Source organism: Argiope bruennichi, chromosome 10 (assembly GCF_947563725.1).
Source record: "Argiope bruennichi chromosome 10, qqArgBrue1.1, whole genome shotgun sequence".
NCBI lineage: Eukaryota > Metazoa > Arthropoda > Arachnida > Araneae > Araneidae > Argiope > Argiope bruennichi.
In genome coordinates this window covers 24389153-24412967 of record NC_079160.1, presented here as the reverse complement: position 1 = coordinate 24412967, position 23815 = coordinate 24389153, and the positions used below count along the sequence as shown (strand labels likewise).

The 23815-nt window shown below is 29.0% G+C and overlaps 1 protein-coding gene across 1 annotated transcript; it reads right to left on the bottom strand.

The window, feature by feature from the left end:
* Positions 1-14310: 14310 nt before the first annotated feature.
* On the bottom strand, positions 14311-17517 carry LOC129988885 (uncharacterized). The gene is made up of 2 exons (XM_056097167.1): positions 16328-17517; positions 14311-15060 (listed from the first exon to the last, which is right to left on the bottom strand). Exons 1-2 carry the CDS (start codon positions 17143-17145, stop codon positions 14616-14618), a joined length of 1263 nt encoding a protein of 420 aa, XP_055953142.1. The 5' UTR covers positions 17146-17517; the 3' UTR covers positions 14311-14615.
* Between the last annotated feature and the right edge of the window lie 6298 nt (positions 17518-23815).

Genomic DNA, 23815 nt, shown 5'->3' with positions numbered 1-23815 from the left:
ACAATGAAGATAATGACAATGTAATTGTTGACGAAGATATTGCTAATAAGGGTGAAATATTAACCTATCAAGAATTGTTTCCTATAATTTATAAAGTTCGAAAAATTATTAAAATATTTAAACGTTCCCCTATAAAAAGGATATATTACTAAAATATATACTAACTGAAAATAAAACAGAAGATATGTTAATATTAGATTCTAAAACACGTTAGAACAGTTTACTCCTAATGATGGAACGATTTTTGAAACTGAGAAATCCAATAGTGATATTTGCACATTTTTTTTGATTTAAATAAATAAGATGTTTCTTCACTTTTTTGTGATTATATACTGTTATAATTTATTACAGATTATTTTTTGTGATATTTACACTCTCTAACAAAACTGGCAAATAAAAAAAAGAAACGCCTGTGTTTTCTTTCTTTTTCTAAAATTTCTAATACCGGTATTAAAACCGGTATCCCGGTATTAAGATTTAAAAAATACCGAATACCGGTATTGAAATTTTGGTCCGGTATTGCAATCCCTAGTCTAATCTCAATAAATCCAATATGCTTAATAAAAAGAAGACAATTATGTAGATTCCAGATCGATATATTTCTTATTTTAATGAAATAAGTTAAGATGTCGTTTCTCTAATGATCAACACTTATGTATTTATTACTTTCTTATATTTTAAAAAACTTAAAGACAAATACAGTCAGACCCTGCTATGTAGTAATAATTAAAGCAGCCTAACTAAGAAGAATAATTTTTTCGGAAGAATAATTTGTTTATTTTTAATCAAATGAATAAGTGTTTTATCCTTCCATGTAACATATTCTGTCAGTTGTAATCTGTTTGGGACATTTGAATGATGATTCGAAAATAAATGGATATTTCGATGAAATATCCATGAAATGAATGACACTAATGAAAATAATTTGTTTAATTAGTTTCAAAAACCAACACTCGGGCTTCAGAAAAAATTTTATCAATATGAATTTAAAATTCAGAAATGCAATATAAACTTAGCTATATCTATATCTTACAGTCAAATTTGGTAGTTGGTTATTAATAATAATAACAACACACATTTAATATTAATAAAAAAATTGTTAATACTAACAAAACTTTAAAATCAGTTATTTGAAATTATTAATACTAACTGTGGTTTGTATTAATTGGATATTAATAGAAATTGATTAATCAATTTCACCATAATACATATACCCGAAAATAAAAAGAAATATGAGCAAAACATGAAAAGTCTTTTTCCTACCTTTTTGCTTATTCTGCAAGATACTTAATGTGAACCCAGGAAACAAAATGAATGATGTACTTACGAAAATGAACTGAATAATGTATTAAATTAGAAAACATAATAGTTCCAGGCCAGTTTTCACTAATAACTAACTGAAACAACCATTGTTTCTGGTGGGAGATTGTTATTTTTGATATTCAATAATTTTATCCATGCCAAATTTTCTGCTCATATATTACAAAAGCAAATAAATTAAATCGTTTGATTAACACTGCAAAATACTTAATGTGAACCCAGGAAACAAAATGAATGATGTACTTACAAAAATGAACTGAATAATGTATTAAATTAGAAAACATAATAGTTCCAGGCCAGTTTTCACTAATAACTAACTGAAACAACCATTGTTTCTGGTGGGAGATTGTTATTTTTGATATTCAATAATTTTATCCATGCCAAATTTTCTGCTCATATATTACAAAAGCAAATAAATTAAATCGTTTGATTAACACTGCAAAATACTTAATGTGAACCCAGGAAACAAAATGAATGATGTACTTACGAAAATGAACTGAATAATGTATTAAATTAGAAAACATAATAGTTCCAGGCCAGTTTTCACTAATAACTAACTGAAACAACCATTGTTTCTGGTGGGAGATTGTTATTTTTGATATTCAATAATTTTATCCATGCCAAATTTTCTGCTCATATATTACAAAAGCAAATAAATTAAATCGTTTGATTAACACTGCAAAATACTTAATGTGAACCCAGGAAACAAAATGAATGATGTACTTACGAAAATGAACTGAATAATGTATTAAATTAAAAAACATAATAGTTCCAGGCCAGTTTTCACTAATAACTAACTGAAACAACCATTGTTTCTGGTGGGAGATTGTTATTTTTGATATTCAATAATTTTATCCATGCCAAATTTTCTGCTCATATATTACAAAAGCAAATAAATTAAATCGTTTGATTAACACTGCAAAATACTTAATGTGAACCCAGGAAACAAAATGAATGATGTACTTACGAAAATGAACTGAATAATGTATTAAATTAGAAAACATAATAGTTCCAGGCCAGTTTTCACTAATAACTAACTGAAACAACCATTGTTTCTGGTGGGAGATTGTTATTTTTGATATTCAATAATTTTATCCATGCCAAATTTTCTGCTCATATATTACAAAAGCAAATAAATTAAATCGTTTGATTAACACTGCAAAATACTTAATGTGAACCCAGGAAACAAAATGAATGATGTACTTACGAAAATGAACTGAATAATGTATTAAATTAAAAAACATAATAGTTCCAGGCCAGTTTTCACTAATAACTAACTGAAACAACCATTGTTTCTGGTGGGAGATTGTTATTTTTGATATTCAATAATTTTATCCATGCCAAATTTTCTGCTCATATATTACAAAAGCAAATAAATTAAATCGTTTGATTAACACTGCAAAATACTTAATGTGAACCCAGGAAACAAAATGAATGATGTACTTACGAAAATGAACTGAATAATGTATTAAATTAGAAAACATAATAGTTCCAGGCCAGTTTTCACTAATAACTAACTGAAACAACCATTGTTTCTGGTGGGAGATTGTTATTTTTGATATTCAATAATTTTATCCATGCCAAATTTTCTGCTCATATATTACAAAAGCAAATAAATTAAATCGTTTGATTAACACTGCAAAATACTTAATGTGAACCCAGGAAACAAAATGAATGATGTACTTACAAAAATGAACTGAATAATGTATTAAATTAAAAAACATAATAGTTCCAGGCCAGTTTTCACTAATAACTAACTGAAACAACCATTGTTTCTGGTGGGAGATTGTTATTTTTGATATTCAATAATTTTATCCATGCCAAATTTTCTGCTCATATATTACAAAAGCAAATAAATTAAATCGTTTGATTAACAAAATAATTTATAAACTTTTAATAATTTCGATAAGTATAAACTCATATTGAGGCGAAAAATCCAAAAAAATCATATGCTTAAGCAAAAGATATTCGTGGATTTAACTTACCTCCTACCCCAAACATGTTGGAATATACAAAAAGTAGTGAAAACATGTTTAGCAACTCCTTTTATCATATTGTTCCGCAAGTGTAACAAAGGTCAGAGGGATTGCACGATGACTTCTACGTGACCATAAGTAGGCAACCCCCGACAGAATGGACTTCAGTTATCGTCTGATTGTGTATATTGACAGAGGAAATGGTCCTAAATGGACTTATCTCTGATAAAGAAACTGGAAATTCTTGCTGAAAATAAAATATGTTGGATGATTATTTGATGCATTTTCTAATTTTAGAAAATGAATTTTTTATATTATTACTTAAGATTGGAAGAGAGGGGGGGGGGGAGAAAAAGAAAATAATGCTTTTTTTTTTATCATTTTAAGATTTTTTCAATCCTGAATTTTCTTACATTTCACATTAACATCCGATTAATAGTAAATTTTAAATCTGATTTCTGAATTTTTTTGTTCTCTGAATAATGCTATATAAGACCAGCAAAATAAGTTTTCAAATCGGTTCAATTTCTTACACACTCCCATCTTAGACTGTTGTTGTTTCTTATGGCACTTGCCATGGACAAGCCCGCTGTTACGAAGACAGCGATTTAAGCCGGTGGGGGAGCGTCTCTTGTTTTTATAGTATCCAACTAGGGCCAAAAGTACGACTTTGCTACTCACGCATCACTCATTCGATTGCACAACCCCGTTTTACAGGAGAGCACATTCACACATCTCACAGAGAGAACAACGGAAAAACAATTATGCCCGGAACTCGAACTCAGGACGCCCGGATCACGGGGAAGATGCGCTGCCCCTATGCCAGGACGCCGGCTCATCTTAGGCTTCTTCTATGAACTAGAATTTTTAAAAATCTGTACTAATAATAAAGATAAATGTATGTGTATACGTGCATGTGTTGGCGATCTACAGACCAAACCTTTTGACATCCAGCGACGAAATTTTGGACATAATATAGCTTGGAGAGCAAAACGTGCTTTGTAATAATTTTAAAAAATTTAATTAAAATTTTATTTAATTAAATATCCAACTAGTTTTTTTTTTTTTTGCACTCGAAAATGGTATTGCACAAAAATTAATCTTACACCATTTCGAAATTTTTGAAATTGTTTTTTTAATGATATCAATTTATTAGACAAGCAAATTTTTGCCAAATTTTGGCAATTCTTTAAAAAATTATTTTTTGCTTAATTTTGTTATGTTTCTTTATTTTTCATAATGGAATGTACTGTTTTCCTGAAATTCAAGCCCTTTTCATTGTTTCAATAAATATTTGATGGCGTGATTTTCTTCCATAGTTGAAAGTTAAAGGAGAAGGACTCTGTTTTATTTTATGTATAGTTTAAGAAATAAATAAAAAAAAAGTCGAGTTACAATATTCCGAAATTTAGAAGATAGGTGAACCGAATATTTACGTTTTTAACAGAGCAGTGATGTTATGGGTTTAGTTTAGTTATATTAACGTCCCATTTTAAAGCAACACTAGGGCTATTTCGGGACGGACCTCGTAATTTTGAACTCTGGTCAGATGATGAGGAAGACATCTGAACTGGCAACATTTCTCTCCAAACTTCCATACTACACCAGTGAGAGGATGTTTGGCCCTGACGGATTTAACGTGCCCACCAGGCTCGATTACAGGACGGTTCTTCAGTGGAATCGGGTTTCGAACCTGATACCCACCAGTTTCGAAGCGAGATTTTACCCCAGGCCACCGTGGCCTTGTGATGTTATGCAATTGTTTCCATTAGAAACCAATAACCAGAATGTAACACACAAGTAAGTAGTACACATAGTACACAATAAAACAATTGAAATAACACGGCTTTAATTTCTGACAATTTAATGGAACGGACATGAAATTATGGCTAGACAATTATATCTAGACAATTTAACTGAAATTGAATATAACTAACATTCCTGGCGAACCAGTTGTTCACCAATGGCGAAGAATTAAAAAGTGCATTACCATACCGTGGCGAAGTGCATTACCATACCGTGACCAATGGCGAAGAATTAAAGTAATTACCATACCGTGACCAATGGCGAAGAATTAAAGTAATTACCATACCGTGACCAATGGCGAAGAATTAAAGTAATTACCATACCGTGAATGTTAGAAGATAGATGACTAGAAGCGTTTTTAATAGCGCTGAGATGAAATGGGACTAGTTTCCATTAGAAAGATTTATGTATGTAAAGAAGAGAACATATGTATGATTTTAAAAAGTATGGTCATTTCCAGTGGCGTTGGCATGATATTTAAGCTTGCAAGTTTGAGAACTCAAAATAAATCTTAAAGTTTTAGCCGGATTTCGAAAAGGCTGATTAAAACATACGAGAAATTATATTTGATTTTTAACTTGCTATGTAAATAACTATTTGAAAATACATGATATCATATAGATAGAATATGTTTTTATACATTTTATTCAAAAATAAGTCACTCAATTTCGAGTCTCGAGATTGTTTTTAAAAGATTGGAATGGATTATTAAGAAAAGGTATTATGCCAGACATAGGTTATTTTTAAAAATTAAACTTGAGGAACTGGTCTCCCTTAAACTTTCTTGCATACTCTCTTAAAATGGTATAATCACATCGCCCGCATATCCTTGCATAGGGGTAGCGCATCTTCCCCATGATCTGGGCGTCCCGGGTTCGAATCCCGGTTCGGGCATGGTTGTTCTTCATCTGTGAGGTGTTTGAATGTGCCCCCCTGTAAAAAGGGGATGTGCAAGCGAATGTGTGAGTTTCATCTTCATATGAGCTAGAAGTTAGACTTCTACCCTCGGGTGCTCAGGGGTCTTTACCCTTTCCATGGTAACGCGGACACGACGATATATATATATATATATATACCAATTGACTTAAATAACTAGATTAAAGGAGACAGATAATTTTAGTTGTTATTTATGACTAGTAAAAATAAGTTACATGAAGAATACATGAATCGGATACAATATACATTAGTATATATTTTTCGAAGCAAAATGTAGAACAAATGCATAAAAATGAACTGATAAATTCTAATCTAATATTTGAAACATATGTATATCAAATATTTAATATTTGAAATCTATATTCTAAGTTGATGTTTTATTCATCTAATAAAGATATTCTGAATTCGTGGTATCTCTGAGAGTGCTCAGAGACCTAGTTATGGTTACGCGAAGGTAAACTTGATTATCGTGGTAAACACAGAATATTAGGAATAAATTAGTAACCCAGGTAGCACAGCCTGTTGCACAATATCGTGCAATATTTTTCGATATTATAGGATATCTATACTTATAATAAAGCTCAATGTGTGTGTGTGTGTGTGTGTGTGTGTGTGTTGGCGCTCTACAAGCCAGACCATTCAACCTACAGCTACCAAAATTGGCACGTGTATACCTTGGAGGCCGGGAATGTGCACCTCGGGGTTATTTTTTCGAATTTTTAATTAAAATTTTATTTATTTAAAAAATAAGCGAAATTCTGGCGTTTTTCTGCTATAACTTCCGAAAATATTACCGCACAAAAAAGATTTTTACATCAAGTTAAAGATCAAAAATTTATCTTTTAAATGATACCAATGTTTTAAGGTTAAAGTTAAATTTCTATTTTTAATGAATTTTTAAATAAATATTTTAACTATATTTTTCAACAATTTTTTTCGTACAAAATAAAAATAAAATTTAAGCTGCACGAGCACGTTTCGCATTCATGGGAAAAAATTAGCTTTTTTCAAAGTGTTGCCATCACATTGATTAAAGCTCCAATTAAAAATAAATTAAATCTTTTTGGAAATGAAATCTGCAAAAACATAATACTTAAATACCGAGAGATTATGTTTGCAATACTCATATTCGATAATAATAATAATAAATAAATAACAATAAAGATGATAAATAAAATAAAACGCTTGGTTTTATTAAAAAATATCTTTATTTTAATTGCAATTTCATCATTTCCACTTTAAATTAAAGTTGTACCGGAAATGACAACAAATTAGCAAAATATATATAGTATATTGAACGAAACGATCTAAACAACAGTATAAGTTTGGTATGACTATCAAAATTTGAAGATTAAAAATGTTTTGTTTAAGAATCTATTAAGCTACCAGTTACTTAAAATATTTAATTGCAAATTGTAGCGAGCGGTAATACTGGCGAACCGGCTGGTTGCCAAATGCGGCTAGTTAATCAATATTCCACAATATTGTGCAATATGTTTTCGATATTATATGATATTAATCAATATTCCACAGTATTGTACAATATCGCGAATATTGGTCGATGTCATATAATATTGCAAAACATTTGTGTGCTTCTAGGGAATAAAAAAAATGTCTATTTTTGTTTTTGAAAAAGGTCAAATAAAATGTTGTAGTCGAAAAGGCAATTTACGAAATAAGAAAAAGAAAGTAATAAATTGAGATCTAATAGTTGACTGATATTTGGTTGTCAACAAGTCTGATCGCTGTCAATCATATTGCACCATAATGCATGATTCACCTATTACACGATAATGCATGAGTCAAAAGTGAGTCAAAGCTGTAACCTTATTAGGTGATATTGTTCTTTATTTTCTTTTCAGTTAAGGCTATTCAGAAAATCTCGAATGTTTTCAATGCTCTTTGTTTTGATGTTTTCATTTAAAATGCGACTAAAAGTAGGGTTGAATAATTGTTTATTATGAGAGATAATTGTTACTTTACAATATGTATCCCTAATAATTACAATATGTATCCCTAATAATAAAAAATTGAATATTTGTATGTACGTGAGTTCGTAATCAACAAGCCAGACCATTTGATCTACAGTTAACAAGAGGCCGTGATTGCCTGCTTGGTAGGGCATTGAACTCTCATTCCTTAGGTTGTGATTTCGAACCCCGCCGGCCGAAGACCCGGGGTGCACGTATAAATCTGTCTTGGTCACAAAGTGCTCCATTTTGAGAAAATACCACGGAGGGTTTAGGTTCAGAGCTGATCGTTCTCCAATTCAGGTCTAAATTAAGATCTGTGAATGAAATGCATGAATGAAGTCCACCTCTGTTAAAAGGGTTGTGACGCGTGAGTAGCTAAGTCGTACTGTTGGTCCTAGATGGCGCTATTGAAAAAACTCCTGAGTACAAACAACACATTTTTAGAAGATGTTTAATCTATCTGTTCTGTGACAAAAATAATTCAAAAACTCTTTGAGGTTTGGTTATATTAACGTCCCGTTTGAAGCAACACTAGGGCTATTTTGGGACGGACCTCGTCATTTTGAACCGCGGTCAGATGACGTGGACGACACCTGAGCTGGCACCCCTCTCTCCACACCACGCCACACCATCGGGAAAAACTCTTTGAGCTAGACAGGTAAAATTTGTCATATGGTCTTCAGATCTAATTTGTAGATTTCTATCAAATTTGTGTGAAATCCGTGAATAGGTAGTCTGTCCGTCCAGCTGTTCGAATATGATAATTAGGAAACCAGAAGATCTAGATGAATAAAATTCATCACCCATATTTTGCATCTATACTGTAGACACAAATTTTGAGTCAAATCTAATGAGTCTGCATTTTCAGAAATATATAAATGCGATAATACAAAAACGCAATGAGTTAAATATATTGAATATGATATGGAAGTGCAGTTTCGTGTCAAAGTTTTGTTTCCGTACGGTTAGGAAAAACGCATCTAAAACACGGATTCAATTTTCAGATGTTATTAATTGCATGCCAGGGCTTAATCACCAAATAACTCGCCAAGGATCGCACGAAGGATTCAGTAAAAATGCTGAATTCCCGCCAAAGTTTAATATTTTGTAAATGTACACCAATGCCATGCGAGGCGTTCCCTATTACAACACTTTTATTAGAGAGTATTCGTGAAAGTTGTGGGAAGATCACTCCAGCTGGTATTATTTCACTATTCACTGGTAACTAAGGTAACTAGCTGGTCCTCCGGGAATGTTGACTATATTAGATTTCAAATAAGTCGTACAAATATAATTTCATCTCCGCGATTTAGCCGAATATTTTGATATTAAAGTCGTTTTGTTTGAATTGCCTTCCTAAAATTTTATTTACTATGTACATGAATCTTTCTAGAGACAATTTCTGGAGATAATTCCAAAACATCACAGCACTATTAAAAACGTAAATATACGGTTAAATCTATTTTCTGAATTTCGTGATATTGTAACTCCATTTTTTCTGTATATTACACAGACATCGAGCGGAATTCTTCATATTTAATTTTCAAAAATAGAAAAAAAAAAAAAAAACTAAGCTATTCAGTATTTGATAAAGTAAGGAAACTTGAAATTGAAATTTTGAAATTATACTTGCTTGAAATTTTTTCGTGGTAAAAATTTTATCGATAGTTGGTAATCAAAGAAAATATTTTTCAAAAAATGACCAAAATTTTGGAAACATTTGTGCGAATATTAAATAGGTATCATTAAAACGACAATTTTTTGAATTTTGTAATGGTGTAAATTTTATTTTTGCTCAATAATATTTTCGTAATTTATGGTGATAAAATACAAAAATTTCCCTTAAATTTAAATTAATGAAAATTATAGCAAAAATTTCCAAAAAAATATATTCTAGATGAACATTTCCACACATCAAAGTATATATATATATATATGTGTGTGTGTAATTATATTTTAAACTCTTAATTTAACCAAAGTAATTTCCAAAACTTCATCTTAATTTTGCCCATAGTAAAATACTCTCTTATTTCCTGATCTCATTCCACATATGAAACCGTGTAAAAATTACAGCGCAATCAGTTCTATGTATCGAGTGAAAGTGATACTTCCCCTTCCCTTCTCAAGGTCAACACATGTTTTCAATTGATGCGTGGCCGGAAATCCTATGTTATATAAGACTAGTGATAATTTGTTTCGCCCCTTTCTTGCTTCTGCTTTTGTGCCTAGCTGTGCCTTCTTGTAAATAAATCATGCCTGTCTCACGGGAGAGAATAAAACAAAAAAAATTAATACAAAGTCTCTTCACTGCTTGTCCAACCTGCATTCTGCTTCAAACAAAATAATGTTATATATATATATATATATATATATATATATATATATATATATATATATATATATATATATATATATATATATATATATATATATATATATATATATAGCAAGTTGGTTGCTTTAAATAAAACGGTGTAGCCTGTCGAGCATCAAAACAACAATACTCAAAAGTAAAAGACAATCAAGTGCTAATTTTTATTTCATATACCACTAGAAAAAAGTTTATTATATGCAAAATATTTTATTTTGAAAAGTTACTTTGTTTATAAGAGATGCTAAATCTTAGGTTGTGTTTTGTCTATCAAAATCATGAAAAATTATTTAACTCAGTTAGGTATTCTCTTAAAGCTCAAAGTTCAAATGCATTTTTTTTTTCATATACGAAGTGTAATCAACAACAACAACCAAAAAAAAAAAATTAGAACTCAAAATTTTTATGATTCTCCATGTTTTAGATCTCCCAGAATTCGAAAGCACACATTTTTGGCATTATATTTATCTGTCTGTTCGTTGACCTATCTGTCTGTGACAAAAGTAATTCAAAAACTCTTTGAGCCCGAAGGCTGAAATTTGGTGTACGTTCTTTACACTGAATTTGTGGATTTCCAAAAGTGTTTGTCCGACTGTCCGAATATAATTTAACATGTTTACTATAAAATATTTAGAGCTAAATAGATAAAAGTTGATGCACATATATCTAAAATATTGATAATTATTCAGTTTGAATCCAGATTCCTTAAGAGGTTTATTTTCTGTCTTTCTGTACTTTTAGAAGCATATAAACTCGATAACTAAAAGACGCCATGGATTAAAGATACGAAATTTGATATGTGAATTTGTGACTATAATTGTAGTTTTGTGCGAAATTTTGATTTCAGTGGCTGGAATAAATATGTCTAAAATACCTTTTTGATTTTCAGATACGGGGTTTAATTGTCAAATAAATGCCAATGATCATACGGTAGATTCAATGAAAATGCTAAATTCGCGCCAAAGAACAAAATTTCGTAACCATTGTTCGCCAAGCAAAACATTTACTGCCTCACCCGTTTTTCACAGTTTTAAGCAGGAGAGGACGATAACTTTCTTTTTTAAGAGTCTGGGAGAAAATTTAAGGGTGAAAATGAAATTCTTAAAATATTATAGCTATAGTGAATAGTTATTGAGTGCTTCATTGTCTTATATTTTCTTTAATATTTTCATGACTGTATGTAGTATTTCATAATTATTAATAGTTTTTGATCCTCTTTGTGTTTAGGTTTTGAATTTAAAAACAAGTATTTTTTTCATGCTCTTTCACAGCAAAACTTATGCCCATTGTATAAAAAAATTAAGAAAGTACAGAATTAGAGTATAGTTCTAAATCTAAACAACAGCTTATTATTTTTTATCATACCAGATGAATGACGTCTTGGGTCACGGTGACCTAGTGGTAAGGTCTCGGCTTGTGAGCTGTAGGGTATCAAGTTCGAGTCCCGACCCCAGCGAAGAACCGTCTTATAAGGTTATCTGTTGCACGTTTAATCTATCAGAACCAAACTTCCTCCCGCTGGTGTGGTGTAGAGAGGGGGATGCCAGCTCAGGTGTCGTTCTCGTTGACCACGGTTCAAAATTACGAGGTCCGTGTCAAAATAGCCCTAGTGTTGCTTTACAATGAGACGTTAATACAACTAAACTAAGCTAAACCACCAATAACACCTGTATATAGTAAATTTTTCCTCTCTAGCATTCCCCACTATTTCTGTTGAATTCACCAAATTATGAAGGAAGGAACCCGTTTGATGTAATACCGGATAAGTGAGAAACTATTGCATACAAACTACACAATTTTCTTTTATTTAAATTACTATTTAAATAATTGACTAATCTATATATTTTTGAAGACAAAAATGTGTTTTTCTTCTTTCTAATCAAAATATGTACTTTCAACATTTTTCTGCTTATATAACTAAAAAATGTTTTAATTAATTAATGTAGTTTCACATTATTTTTTTATTAGAATGTAAAAGTACCATTTAGATTTATTATTAATTTTAATCCAATTTACATGCTTAATGTAAAAAAAATTGAGAATTTAGAAAAAAATATTGAATAAAGCTATAGAATCTTTAGACTTAATATATGTTGATAAAAATATTTTTATACATCACATATTAAGGAATAAAATTTATTTCATTAGTTTCTAGCCTTAATATATATAAATAAATAAAGAGAAATATATATTTGACTAATGTACTTAAAACATATTTTGTTTCCTTTTTCAATAAAAGGTTTATTTTTGTCATTTTAAGATATATATATATATATATATATATATATATATATATATATATATATATATATATATATATATATATATATATATATATATATATATATATATATATATATATATATATATATATATTTGAATTAATTTGTCGTTAGAACATTTTTTTATAAATGCATAAAAAGTTGCAATTAAGATTGTTCAATTGAAATTTTTTTATAGATGCTTCAGACTTAATCTACTTTGATACATTTCCATTTGTAAAATATTAATAAATTTTAAATATTTTCACCAGTTTCCATTCTTAATAAAAAAGTAAAATAAACATATTTGAAGGAAAAAAAAGAAACTTTATTCAGATCTAATCCACAATAACTCTAATGTTTTAGTTTTTAAAAATGGATATAATACAAATGATGAAAACATAAATAATTAATGATAAAAAAATGAATAAAATATATCACTGGATATTAAAACTGGGCGTGCAAGTTAACGACGCTTGCATTATCAATACAACAGAGCTTCTTTAATACTTTTCGCTTTCCAGATTTCTTTTAAATCACAAAAAAGAAAAATCTCAATGATACACTATAGGCATGACATCATCAATTTGCAATCAAAAGTACACAAATCAGTAGGAAAAAATAAACACTTTCTGATATACAAAATATACTAATTTGGTTAAAGTCTTTGGAATTGGGCTTTAAATCAAAATTTTTTTCTAGATTAACTTTTCTTATTAAATCTGAAAAGCACATATTGCAAATAATTTATTGTCTATACTTTGAATGCATAACTCAAGAAGCCCTGATGTATAGTAAACATCTAATAAAACAAAATAATTCACGCAAAGAGACAAAATTTTGATTTTTTTTCCCAATAAATTCACATTATTTGCAAAAAGTTAAATAAAATAGGAATGCATAAAAAAATGCCCCAATTTTTTTTTCTGAAACTAAATATACAGATTAGAATATTTAGCTGCAAAGTAATCTGTTAACTTGCACTATTTTGCCAAGCTTAAAAAATTGCAGATTATTCTTGCAGCTGGCAACAAACAAATTTGACATTGTTAGGAAAACTATAGGCGATTAAAAATGATTAAATGTATACTTTATAATTTATGTAATAAAAACAAAGACTCTGTTATACCATTTTGTCTATTTCTTAACCACTTCTTAGCTTCAACGTTTCCTTAAAGCATTAACAATTTGTTTTATCATATAAAAAATACAGTTTATCTTTTTTTAGAAGACAACAGTATAATATTTATAAATTATGATAAAAAACAGAAATAATAAGTATAGAATCGTATAAATGATACAGTAAGCTGGTATTATTATTAAAAAACTGTTTAGTTATAATTTTTAAAACATAAAATAATAAATTGTTAATTTTTCAATATGAAATTTATATATGACTTACTAAATAAATAAATTGTTAATTTAATCAATACGAAATTTAAAAAAAAGAAAAATACGAATTCTACAAACATTTACATTCATAAGATCATCTAAGAATAAACAAAATCTTAAACGTTCAACGATTGTTTTTTGACAAGAAATTCTTTGTCACTTCATTTTCATTTCAAAAAGTTCTACATGCAAAAAAAAAGTAAAAAAATAATACTAATAAATGATAATTAAGTAAATAAAGTACTAATTGATAAGGAATCAAAAAATAAACTAATACCAGAAAAGAATTATTGGACCATATTATAAATTTAATGGGTAAACATGATGCAATTGTAGAATCTTCCAGAATCTGGCGTTCGGAAATGCTCTTGTATTCTAAAATTCTGCAAGGTGATCTCAATTGTATTTGTTACTCAGAGTTTAACGAGTTCCAAAAGCTAAAACTAGTCCAACAAACTGAAATGCAACAATGATCTAAATTTCCAGTTTCAGAAATGATTGCAATTGTCGTGGCAAGTGTAGCATCTGAATTCCTTGAGATAACTGCTTGTTGTCACTGAGACTTTTCCGAATTGTTGATCTAAATTTCGAGTTTCAGAAATGATTGCAATTGTCGTGGCAAGTGTAGCATCTGAATTCCTTGAGGTAACTGCTTGTTGTCACTGAGACTTTTCCGAATTGTTGTACGACAAGTTTGCTTTAGAGATCGAGGCGTACAGGATTGAATGTCCTCCTCGATATCGTCGAAATCGTAGATCTTCTCCTCTTCTATGACGCTGCTGTAGAACGCGTAGATTTCTTCAATATCTATTGGACTGACAACTTTGTTGTAGGCCCGAGACAGTTCCTCCTGACTGATGAAAGCGTCAGGTATGGATTTCCATATTTGACTTAAAGCTGTTTTGGAACTGGGAGTGGGACCGTGGAAGAAAATGTCCAAAATTTGGAGCATCAGAAAATTTCTTTTCTTGCACAGCCAGCCTTCTTTCACGGGGCATGTTAATACGTCATCATTGAGTGAAGGCCTAGTGAGAGAAATATAAATAAATCAATTATCTTCCGACCACCAGAGGATGAAATCTCAAGCTTTATTTTGTAAATGATAATATTTTCGAGCAAATAAAAAATATAAGGAAAGTATTGTTCCCCTTATCGTTATATTCATCGGCATTTTAAAGAAACTTTTTAGAATTAAATCTAAAATGTGTTTTTAAATTGTTCTAAAATTAAAATAAAATATTTAAAAGAAAAATAGTTGTTATTGCAATTAAAGTAAATAAAAATTGCAATTATTTTTAAAAATATATAATTTATTGTATCAAAACAGAAGTAGTAAAAATTATATTATTCATAAATGCTTGTTAAATGATAAAAATTTCAAAATAGGTAAAAATCTTGATTGTTTTTATTTTAAACAGAATAATACATTGATTAAAAGCGTTCAATTTACACAACAGCATTAGCTATATATTTTCCGTAACGAAAGAATATGAAGTATTATTCAAATGATGAAATATTAAAAAAATAATTTTGAAATATACTAGTTGAAAAATGGGGGTAAATAAGATTTTAAATAAAGTCTAGAATAAAAAAGGTTATCATTAAATATTTAAATATCTTGACATTTTAATTTTAAATAATGATTATTTTATCTCAAATTCATTTAATTTAGTAAAGCTATTTTTTCCGTATTATTTTTAAACACAAACACACATTTATGAATCATTATAAAACATATTAAAAAAAGAAATATAAAAACAATAAATAAGTAAATTTTCTTCTAAAAGATTTGTTTTAATTTTAAAAAAAATTGTATACATTATTTGTGTGATGACAAAAAGATTTCAAGCATTTGACTTTTTTAAAATTATGATGACATATATATATATATATATATATATATATATATATATATATATATATATATATATATATATATATATATATATATATATTCCATATTTGTCATTTATTTTCATACGATTGAAAAATATACATTACTAGTCAAGATTATATCAAAAATATTGAATATCAAGATTTAAAAAAAATATATCATTTTATTTCGAAATGTCTGGCTACTTGATAAATTAATTAACAAATTAAATTTCAGAAAACTTTTTTAACCGAAGGAAGAATATATTGAAGTTATTCATCATAATCTCAAGATCGAATTTTTGGACCATTTCAATATTTTTGTTTCGTATGTTCCGTACAGGAGAAAATTAAATAATAAAAAAATAATAAAAAATAACGCACACTACTATTAATAAATATTTTTCCAAATATTCTTACCTTCGTTTTGCTATATGGTGTATAACATCTTCATACATGGAATCAGAAAATCCGGGGGCATCATAATACTTGAGGAGTACCGTACTATTGCGAAACAGGTGGTTGGTAACACAACGATTTATCAGTTTATGTACATCAGTTACCAAAACATTGTGCCCAGCCTGATTTGCATGGTGCAAGAGATATTGTAACAGCTTTGGCCGGTCGATGTTCACAATCCAAGCCTGGAAGTTGAACGCTGTTAAAAAGTCATTCACAACATTTGAATCGCTGCAATGCTCGTACAAAATGTCCAAACACAAAGAAATGATGGTAAAGTTCTTTTTCAAGCAAACTAATTTTTTCATGATCTTCGACACTTTTCTGACGCAGTTTACCTTCTGATTTGACGTTTTTAAGGTCTCTATGATCATCTCGCTCAGACTGTCTTCGTACAGTTCATAATCGGTGTCCAGTTGTGACAAAAACATACTAGGTGAGTAATATTCTCGTTTCTGACAGCTCTGAACATTGCGCAAACTGTGTTCTAGTTTAATAGAAGAATCTAAATGATGAGCATACAATAGTTGCCTTTCGACCGTCAAACTCTTCCGGCAATCCTCCTCAGTAGAGATGAAATTGTTCGACCAATCAATTAAAGGCGGGAAAGTTTTATCAATCCTCAATGGATGACCTTGCCTTCTGCCTTTGAACACTGAATATTCGCAGACACTGAGATCTAGGCAGGTGACTGACTTGTGGACTACAAAACTGTACTTGACTATATTTTCTGCCTTGTCTAAGTCGATGTAGGAGGGATACATCAATTCCATCATCATGTTGGCGAACTTGAAGACTGCCTTTAAAAACAAAAGTGAAATACCTTTCAAAGAAGATAGTACTTTAGGCCTCAGATGGGTGAAAATGTTCAAATCATAACAGTGTTAACTCGGTTGAATCTTTTCAAGACATCCAATCTTCTGGTTATTAAAAGTGGAAGAATTCAATATATTTCAAAACAAAACTGAAATACTTTCCGAAGAAAACAAACAACAACAAAATTTTATATACCGCAATCAAAGACCAATGAAGATGTTCAAATTGTGACGATATTATCTTGTCTGCATTTTCCAATTTCGCTCGATTTTTTTTTTTTTGTCTTCAAAATAAAGCGGCTAAAAAAAGCACTTTTAGACCGAACTAGGAACTAACTCATTGCTCTGCAAAGAACATATGTCTGAGGAACTAGCATTGGCGGCAAATATATACCCAGAAACCGGTTCAAACCGATAAGGTTTCGTTCTGCAACCTGGTGTTCGAAGTCTGTTTATTAGTAGATAAATGTCTCGATTAAGAAGTGTGTACGTGACCGCGAGCCGTACGACTTACTATAATAGATTAGTTTAAGGCAGCATTCAAGATTTAAGGCTCCAAAATAACGCAGAGTCTTAGTAAACAGTATGACAGATTATTTGCTATAACAAACAATTTTATTTATTTTAAACATACAAGTTATACAGAATTTGATAAGCAATGGCAGGGGTTATTTTTGTTATTATTATGAAATATTTGGAAATATAATAATTTTTCAAGGTTTTTAACTTGCTCACGAGAGTTTATACAATAAATTAAGCTTGTTGTTGCAGAGCAGTGAAAAGATAAGTTTGTACTTAATTTCTTTAAGTATCTATTTAATTGACATGGGTGCAATTAATACATTTTTATTTTGGGTTTTCGAAGATTACTCAATCTATCGAATTATCAAGGTTTTTTTAAACCATGTAATGCTTTTGTACTGAATGTATTTAATTTCTGTGTGTCAGTAAGTTTCCAAGCATTGTTAAGTCCATGCATATTGTGAATATTTGGATACCACATAAATTTGACATATTGGTTTTTTTTTTTAATCATTTATGCTTCTACAACATCAAAAAAATTGTTGAAGGTTGCAGGAACGAAGCGTGTTTCAAAGTGGTCTGTGCATACCATTATTTTTACCGCATATTTGCTTTGGATTGATTGAATTTCAGTACCTTGAATGCCATTAAAACTCTTTATAGTGTCATTTAAAAGGCAGCTCTCTTAACTACTGCCCTATAAAACCTGAATGATTCCAAAATATTTAGGGTCAGGAAAATTTAGATTCTTTTTTATTTCTATTAGATATTAGTAATAAAACTGGTTTAAAAATTTAAATTGTCAAATAATTGCATTTTAAATGTGCTTTAAAAGCCATTCATTAATATTCTACTATTAAATAACTTTAAGATTTTGTTTTCGGTAATATTTCGGTGTAACTTATTAAAAATGTATGGGGAAAAAGTAAAGAAAATTTTCAAACTGGCATCAGCTTTTAACAAAACGATCTTTTTAGGAATCAGAATATTTACTGAGAAAAATAATTTTGTTTGATGAGAAATATGTAAAATGATTCACAGACTTAATTCGATTTTTGATGCTTATTGTTAAATAAATTCTATTGTACAATGTAGAATTTTAACAAAGGAAACTAATTGTTCGTAAATGCAGATTTTTTTTTTTTTAAATTTGGAACACATTTTCTTTTAGTTTTTATTTATTTATTGTTTGAATCGGAATTTTGGATTTTGAATCGTCTTATCTTTATCCTTTCAGAATAATAAAGTGTTTCGGAAAATGTGTTTTTTCTTTATTCTCTGTAATGCTGTTTCTACAATAAATGTTTTTTAAATAAATATTTTATCCACTTTATCTTAGAATTTTATACCATCTCTTTTTATTGTGATATTGTATCTAAACTAATTTAAATTATCATACATTCTTATTATGGGTCTGAGATCTCACCTAAAATTGAAATTTCATAAAAATACCAAAAATTATGAAAATTCAATTGATTTGATAGCACGCTTAGAGAATTGAAACATCTTCATAAAAAACAGAAAGACAGTAAATAACAAGCAATCAACGTTGGAGCATCTTGTGTCATGCCGAATACGCTTTATAATTTATTTAATATTTTAGAGGAGTTTGTTTGCTTATTTAATAAAAAAAAATTAATGGAATACCGTAAGAAAGCAAAATTATCTTTGTACAAAATGATAATATATATTTACATACCAAGCTATATGATAAAAAAGTACAGAAGTACTTAGAAACATACCAATTATAAAAATATTTCTGGACACCTGAAGGTCAACCTTAAGTGTTATTTCTTAATAATTTAAATAAAATTATGTTTTAGAATAAATACTTTAAAAAAACATTTTTACACCTTGATTTTTTATATGGGAAGAGAAGCATGATATTAAATGTTTATAAAAACAATTAAAACTATTTAAATTTTTGTACAGCTGTTTATCAGTAAAAACAGCGTGTAAGTTATTACTTTGGAAAATTCTATGAAATAAAAGAATCAGACAAATATACTTCTGAAACAGGAAATAAAGAATTGAAAAAAATGGATTGATTGTAAATATCTTCAATATTGTTGAGAATTAATAATTTGATGAAAAATTAGAATTCGATAATCTTAATTTAAGTTCTTGTTTCAATGCCAATTTCAAGTTTGTTTGTTCTTGAGAATATAATTACAAACAGCATAATATTGGTGTTGGTTTAAAATGTTCATAGTGCTTCGAAGTAATTGCCACCGTTGTGTAAAATAAGTTTCCTGCAATGTTGTTTGTAATCGAAGAATATTTGAACTAGTACCAATTCTTTTCATGATTCTGATGGAACATTCTATCACTTTTAGAATTTCTAATACAGCTCGGAAGAATAACATTCTGGTTCTGGTACAATTTGTTAAGACTTGAAGTTACTGTTCCGTCCTAGATGCAATCCTCCATAATTAGGATTTGACATCAAAAATGAAGGATCCTTAACATACTTTTCAAAATAACGTATTTGAATATAACAATATATTGTTCCATTGATGATATCTGATGCAGTATAGTTTGGATAAAGTAATAGACCGTTCCATCCAGAATTATATAGATTTAGATATTCTACTTTTAAATCACTGAAAATAAATTGTACTTCACTCTACTAATGGAATCAAATTGCTACAAACATTTAAAGTACTAAAAATTCCATTTTTGCCAAAAATAGCAAATATATTTTCAAGAAATATTTTTAATTTATAAACAGTTTACTTTATAAAACCACTTGAGTTTTATTTTTTGACCTCGTTCAATTTACTGCATTCATTCAATTGTGTTCTGCTTAATGTTTCTATCATTCAATTTATTATTTAAATAACTTACTCTTTAATGTTATTTTACACATTTAAATGCTATTTTTTCAAATTCTAAATTTTGTTAAAATTTAAAAAAAACCTTCATAAATTAAAATTTAAGGCATATTTTTTTGTTCAGATTTATTATAGTAATTTCTAAAAATGCTCTACAATTCTTGAACTCTAGAATAATCAAGCTTTTCATTAAAAATATTTTGCAACTGTTTTGTTTCTTCCCAATTAAAAAAATGAAAATTTCATGTTATTTATCAGTCGAACCCTAATACTTAAAGAGCAAATTTAAATACAACTTTTATTTTATTTCAGCAACTAAGTAATATATTTCTTAAGGTATCTGCAAAATTTTGAACAAATGATTTGATAAACATCTAAATTGGAAGAGTTTTGTTTTATACTTATTTTTAACCAAAGAAAAAGTATACTTTTTTTCTATTTTTAGAACACTTTTAATCGACATATTTTTGCTGCATAGACATTTTTCAGTCTACTTTACCACAAAAATCCAAAACTTAAGCCTTTTACGATATTTTTTTAAACAAATTCCTCTCTAACGTAGTCAGAAACTTCTAAAAAATTTTAAGTGCATTCTAAATAAAATTTTAGGAAAAAAAAGATAAGAAATTCTTAATGGTCACGTAAAATCCTTGAATTTTGGCGGGTTTTGTACTGTGAAGGGCACCTAGAAATATTATCGAACAAACTACTTCAAGAAGCATTTACGTCACAAGGGAACCCACGGCTAATCTGAAAATTACTTTGAATTTAATCTACTCAGAGATAGGGCTGGTCATTCAAGTGTCCCTGTATATTGTACGTGACGATCAATTGAAGCAAACAACAAATGACCGCAGGAAATAACCTTCAACTGGTCTGATCTAGCTCGGACAAAGCCCGTGCAGTTATTTACAGAAGAGGGGAAAGGATTCTTGCCATTCTGTAATCTTCTCTTGTAAAATGAGGGATGTTGTTGTAAATAAATGGTGCACTCTCCAGGGCATCACCAAAGTTTTTTTTTCATCTTTTCCAAAATAAATAAAAAAAATATTATAAAAAATAAAAATAAAATAAGAGCGGAAATTTATATTACTTTTTTAATATCCCTTAATTTTTATTAACAAATAATATAAAATATACGCATTGATGAACTGAAATATTCAGTTAATCTTAGGAAATGAATGACTGTACACATCTTTACTAATAATAAATGTATGTGTGTGTGTTTACTCTAAAGACCAGGTAACTTAACCTAGAGTTACGTTAAATTCGGCAGATATATACTTTGGATGATAAAACTGCACATTGGAGAGCATTTTTAAATCTAATGCATATTTTTTTGTTCAAATTCGGTATAATAATTCTTTAATATATTCTGTAGCTCCTGAACGAAAGAATAAGCAATCTATTATATAGTCTGTTTCGTGTTTCACAATGTAAAAAAATAGGAAATTTCATGTTATTTATCATTTGAACCCCAAATTTAAAGAATGGATAGAAACACAGCTTATTTTTTAGTTCAGGATCTACATTATATATTTCCTAATTTACGAATTTTAGATCATAATTCAATTATTTAATAAAACTTAGATTTTTGCTTTAAACCTCTTTTTAACAAAAAAAAAAAAAAAAACCGTCTCTTTACCCCTATTTTTTAAAAAGATTGAGAAACGTACATTTTATTTCTAAAGATTAAAAAAAATTTTTTTTATAGAATTATTCCAAAATATAACTAGGTTCGAACTTTTTTGAAAACATTAATCCCGAGCGTATAGTCACATATTTAATCTCCAAAACCATCTGATCTCAAAACTGAGATCCTCTGGTTATGGAACTTTTTACAGGCCATTGCAGCTGAAAAATATAAAGGAGCACATAAAAATAATAATAAACCGTTCTACTACTTTAATTCGATAATTTCTGCTACTCTAATTTTTCACGTAGTTCTTCTTTTTGAGAAGTGTTGAATGTTTCATTTGTTCTTGTCTTTATAATGTGAATACTGTTATAATTAAAGGATAAAGATAAAGCAAAGCGCCCCTCGAGATATTGTTATAGGTCTCTCTAATAGGAAGAAAAACTAAATTATAAGTATAATAGATGCAAAATCTAAATTAAGAAAAATGAAAAAAATATGTTCGTTGCCATGTTTTAAGTAGAAGACATCATTTAAATAAATATTATCTTATTGTCTGTGACTGATAATTTAATTGATATAAATTTATTGGACTAATCTTCCTTAAATAAATTCAATATCTAAAAATGAATATATCATTTTCTTTTAATCTAAAAAATAACACCTGTAGGTATCAAGGAATCGTAATCCATCCATAATCGAAATCCAAATCCAATATAATTTTTGAGCTATTTATACTTTTCCACCTAATTTATAAAGTTAATCTTAATTCATAAAATTTCATGAGGATGTAATTTTTTTTATTGTTGATCGTTAAAATAAAAATGGCAAAAATGCTTTATTCATGAAACAGATATTGCTTTGAATGAAGCAAGTTATCGCGATATGCGACATTTCCTTCTGGTGTCTAAACGAAATAAAGTTCACTTCCAGAATTTTTACAGAAGTGTGTCTGTGATAAAAAGTGATAAATAAAAGTCTGTGATAACCTTGGTAGAAAAAAAAAAAAAAAAAAAAGGAAACTTCAGTTCATTTTTTAAATTGTTTTTCGCAAATTCCTTTTTTTATTTTTATTTTTTGTTATTTCTTTTGTTTATTTAGCTTTCTAAAGCAAAGGCATTTGAATGGAATTTTGTTTCCATCAGTAAGTTTAAAAAAAGTGAATAGAAAAAAAAATTGCAACAAAAACTAAAATTCTGAAATTCGCTTGAACTGATTAAACTGTGCTGTACAATGCCATTTCTTCGAACAAAATTTTCTATGAGAGGCTTAAGTATAATCCTCAAAAATGGATCATTTCGTTTTATTCTACAAGGGATGTTCAAATGAATAGGTACGAAACGACACTATGGGTATAAATGAAGATTTTATTCAAAGTATATACCATAGGCCTGAGCACAACGAACCCATTGATTAAGGATTCCTTGTTCCCCGAATTCCTGTGGCCATGGTGAGACCCAGTCCTTCACCGCGTCCTCGAGTTCCCGTCCTAGTTGAAGCGCTTCACTTTCAGATGTTTTTCAAGGGACCAAACACATGAAAATCACAGGGCAACATGTCCGGGCTGTAGGGCGGATGGTCAAGTTGCTTCCACTTGAACTTGGCAGTTCCACGTGTGTGACCCTGGAGACGTGTGGACGTG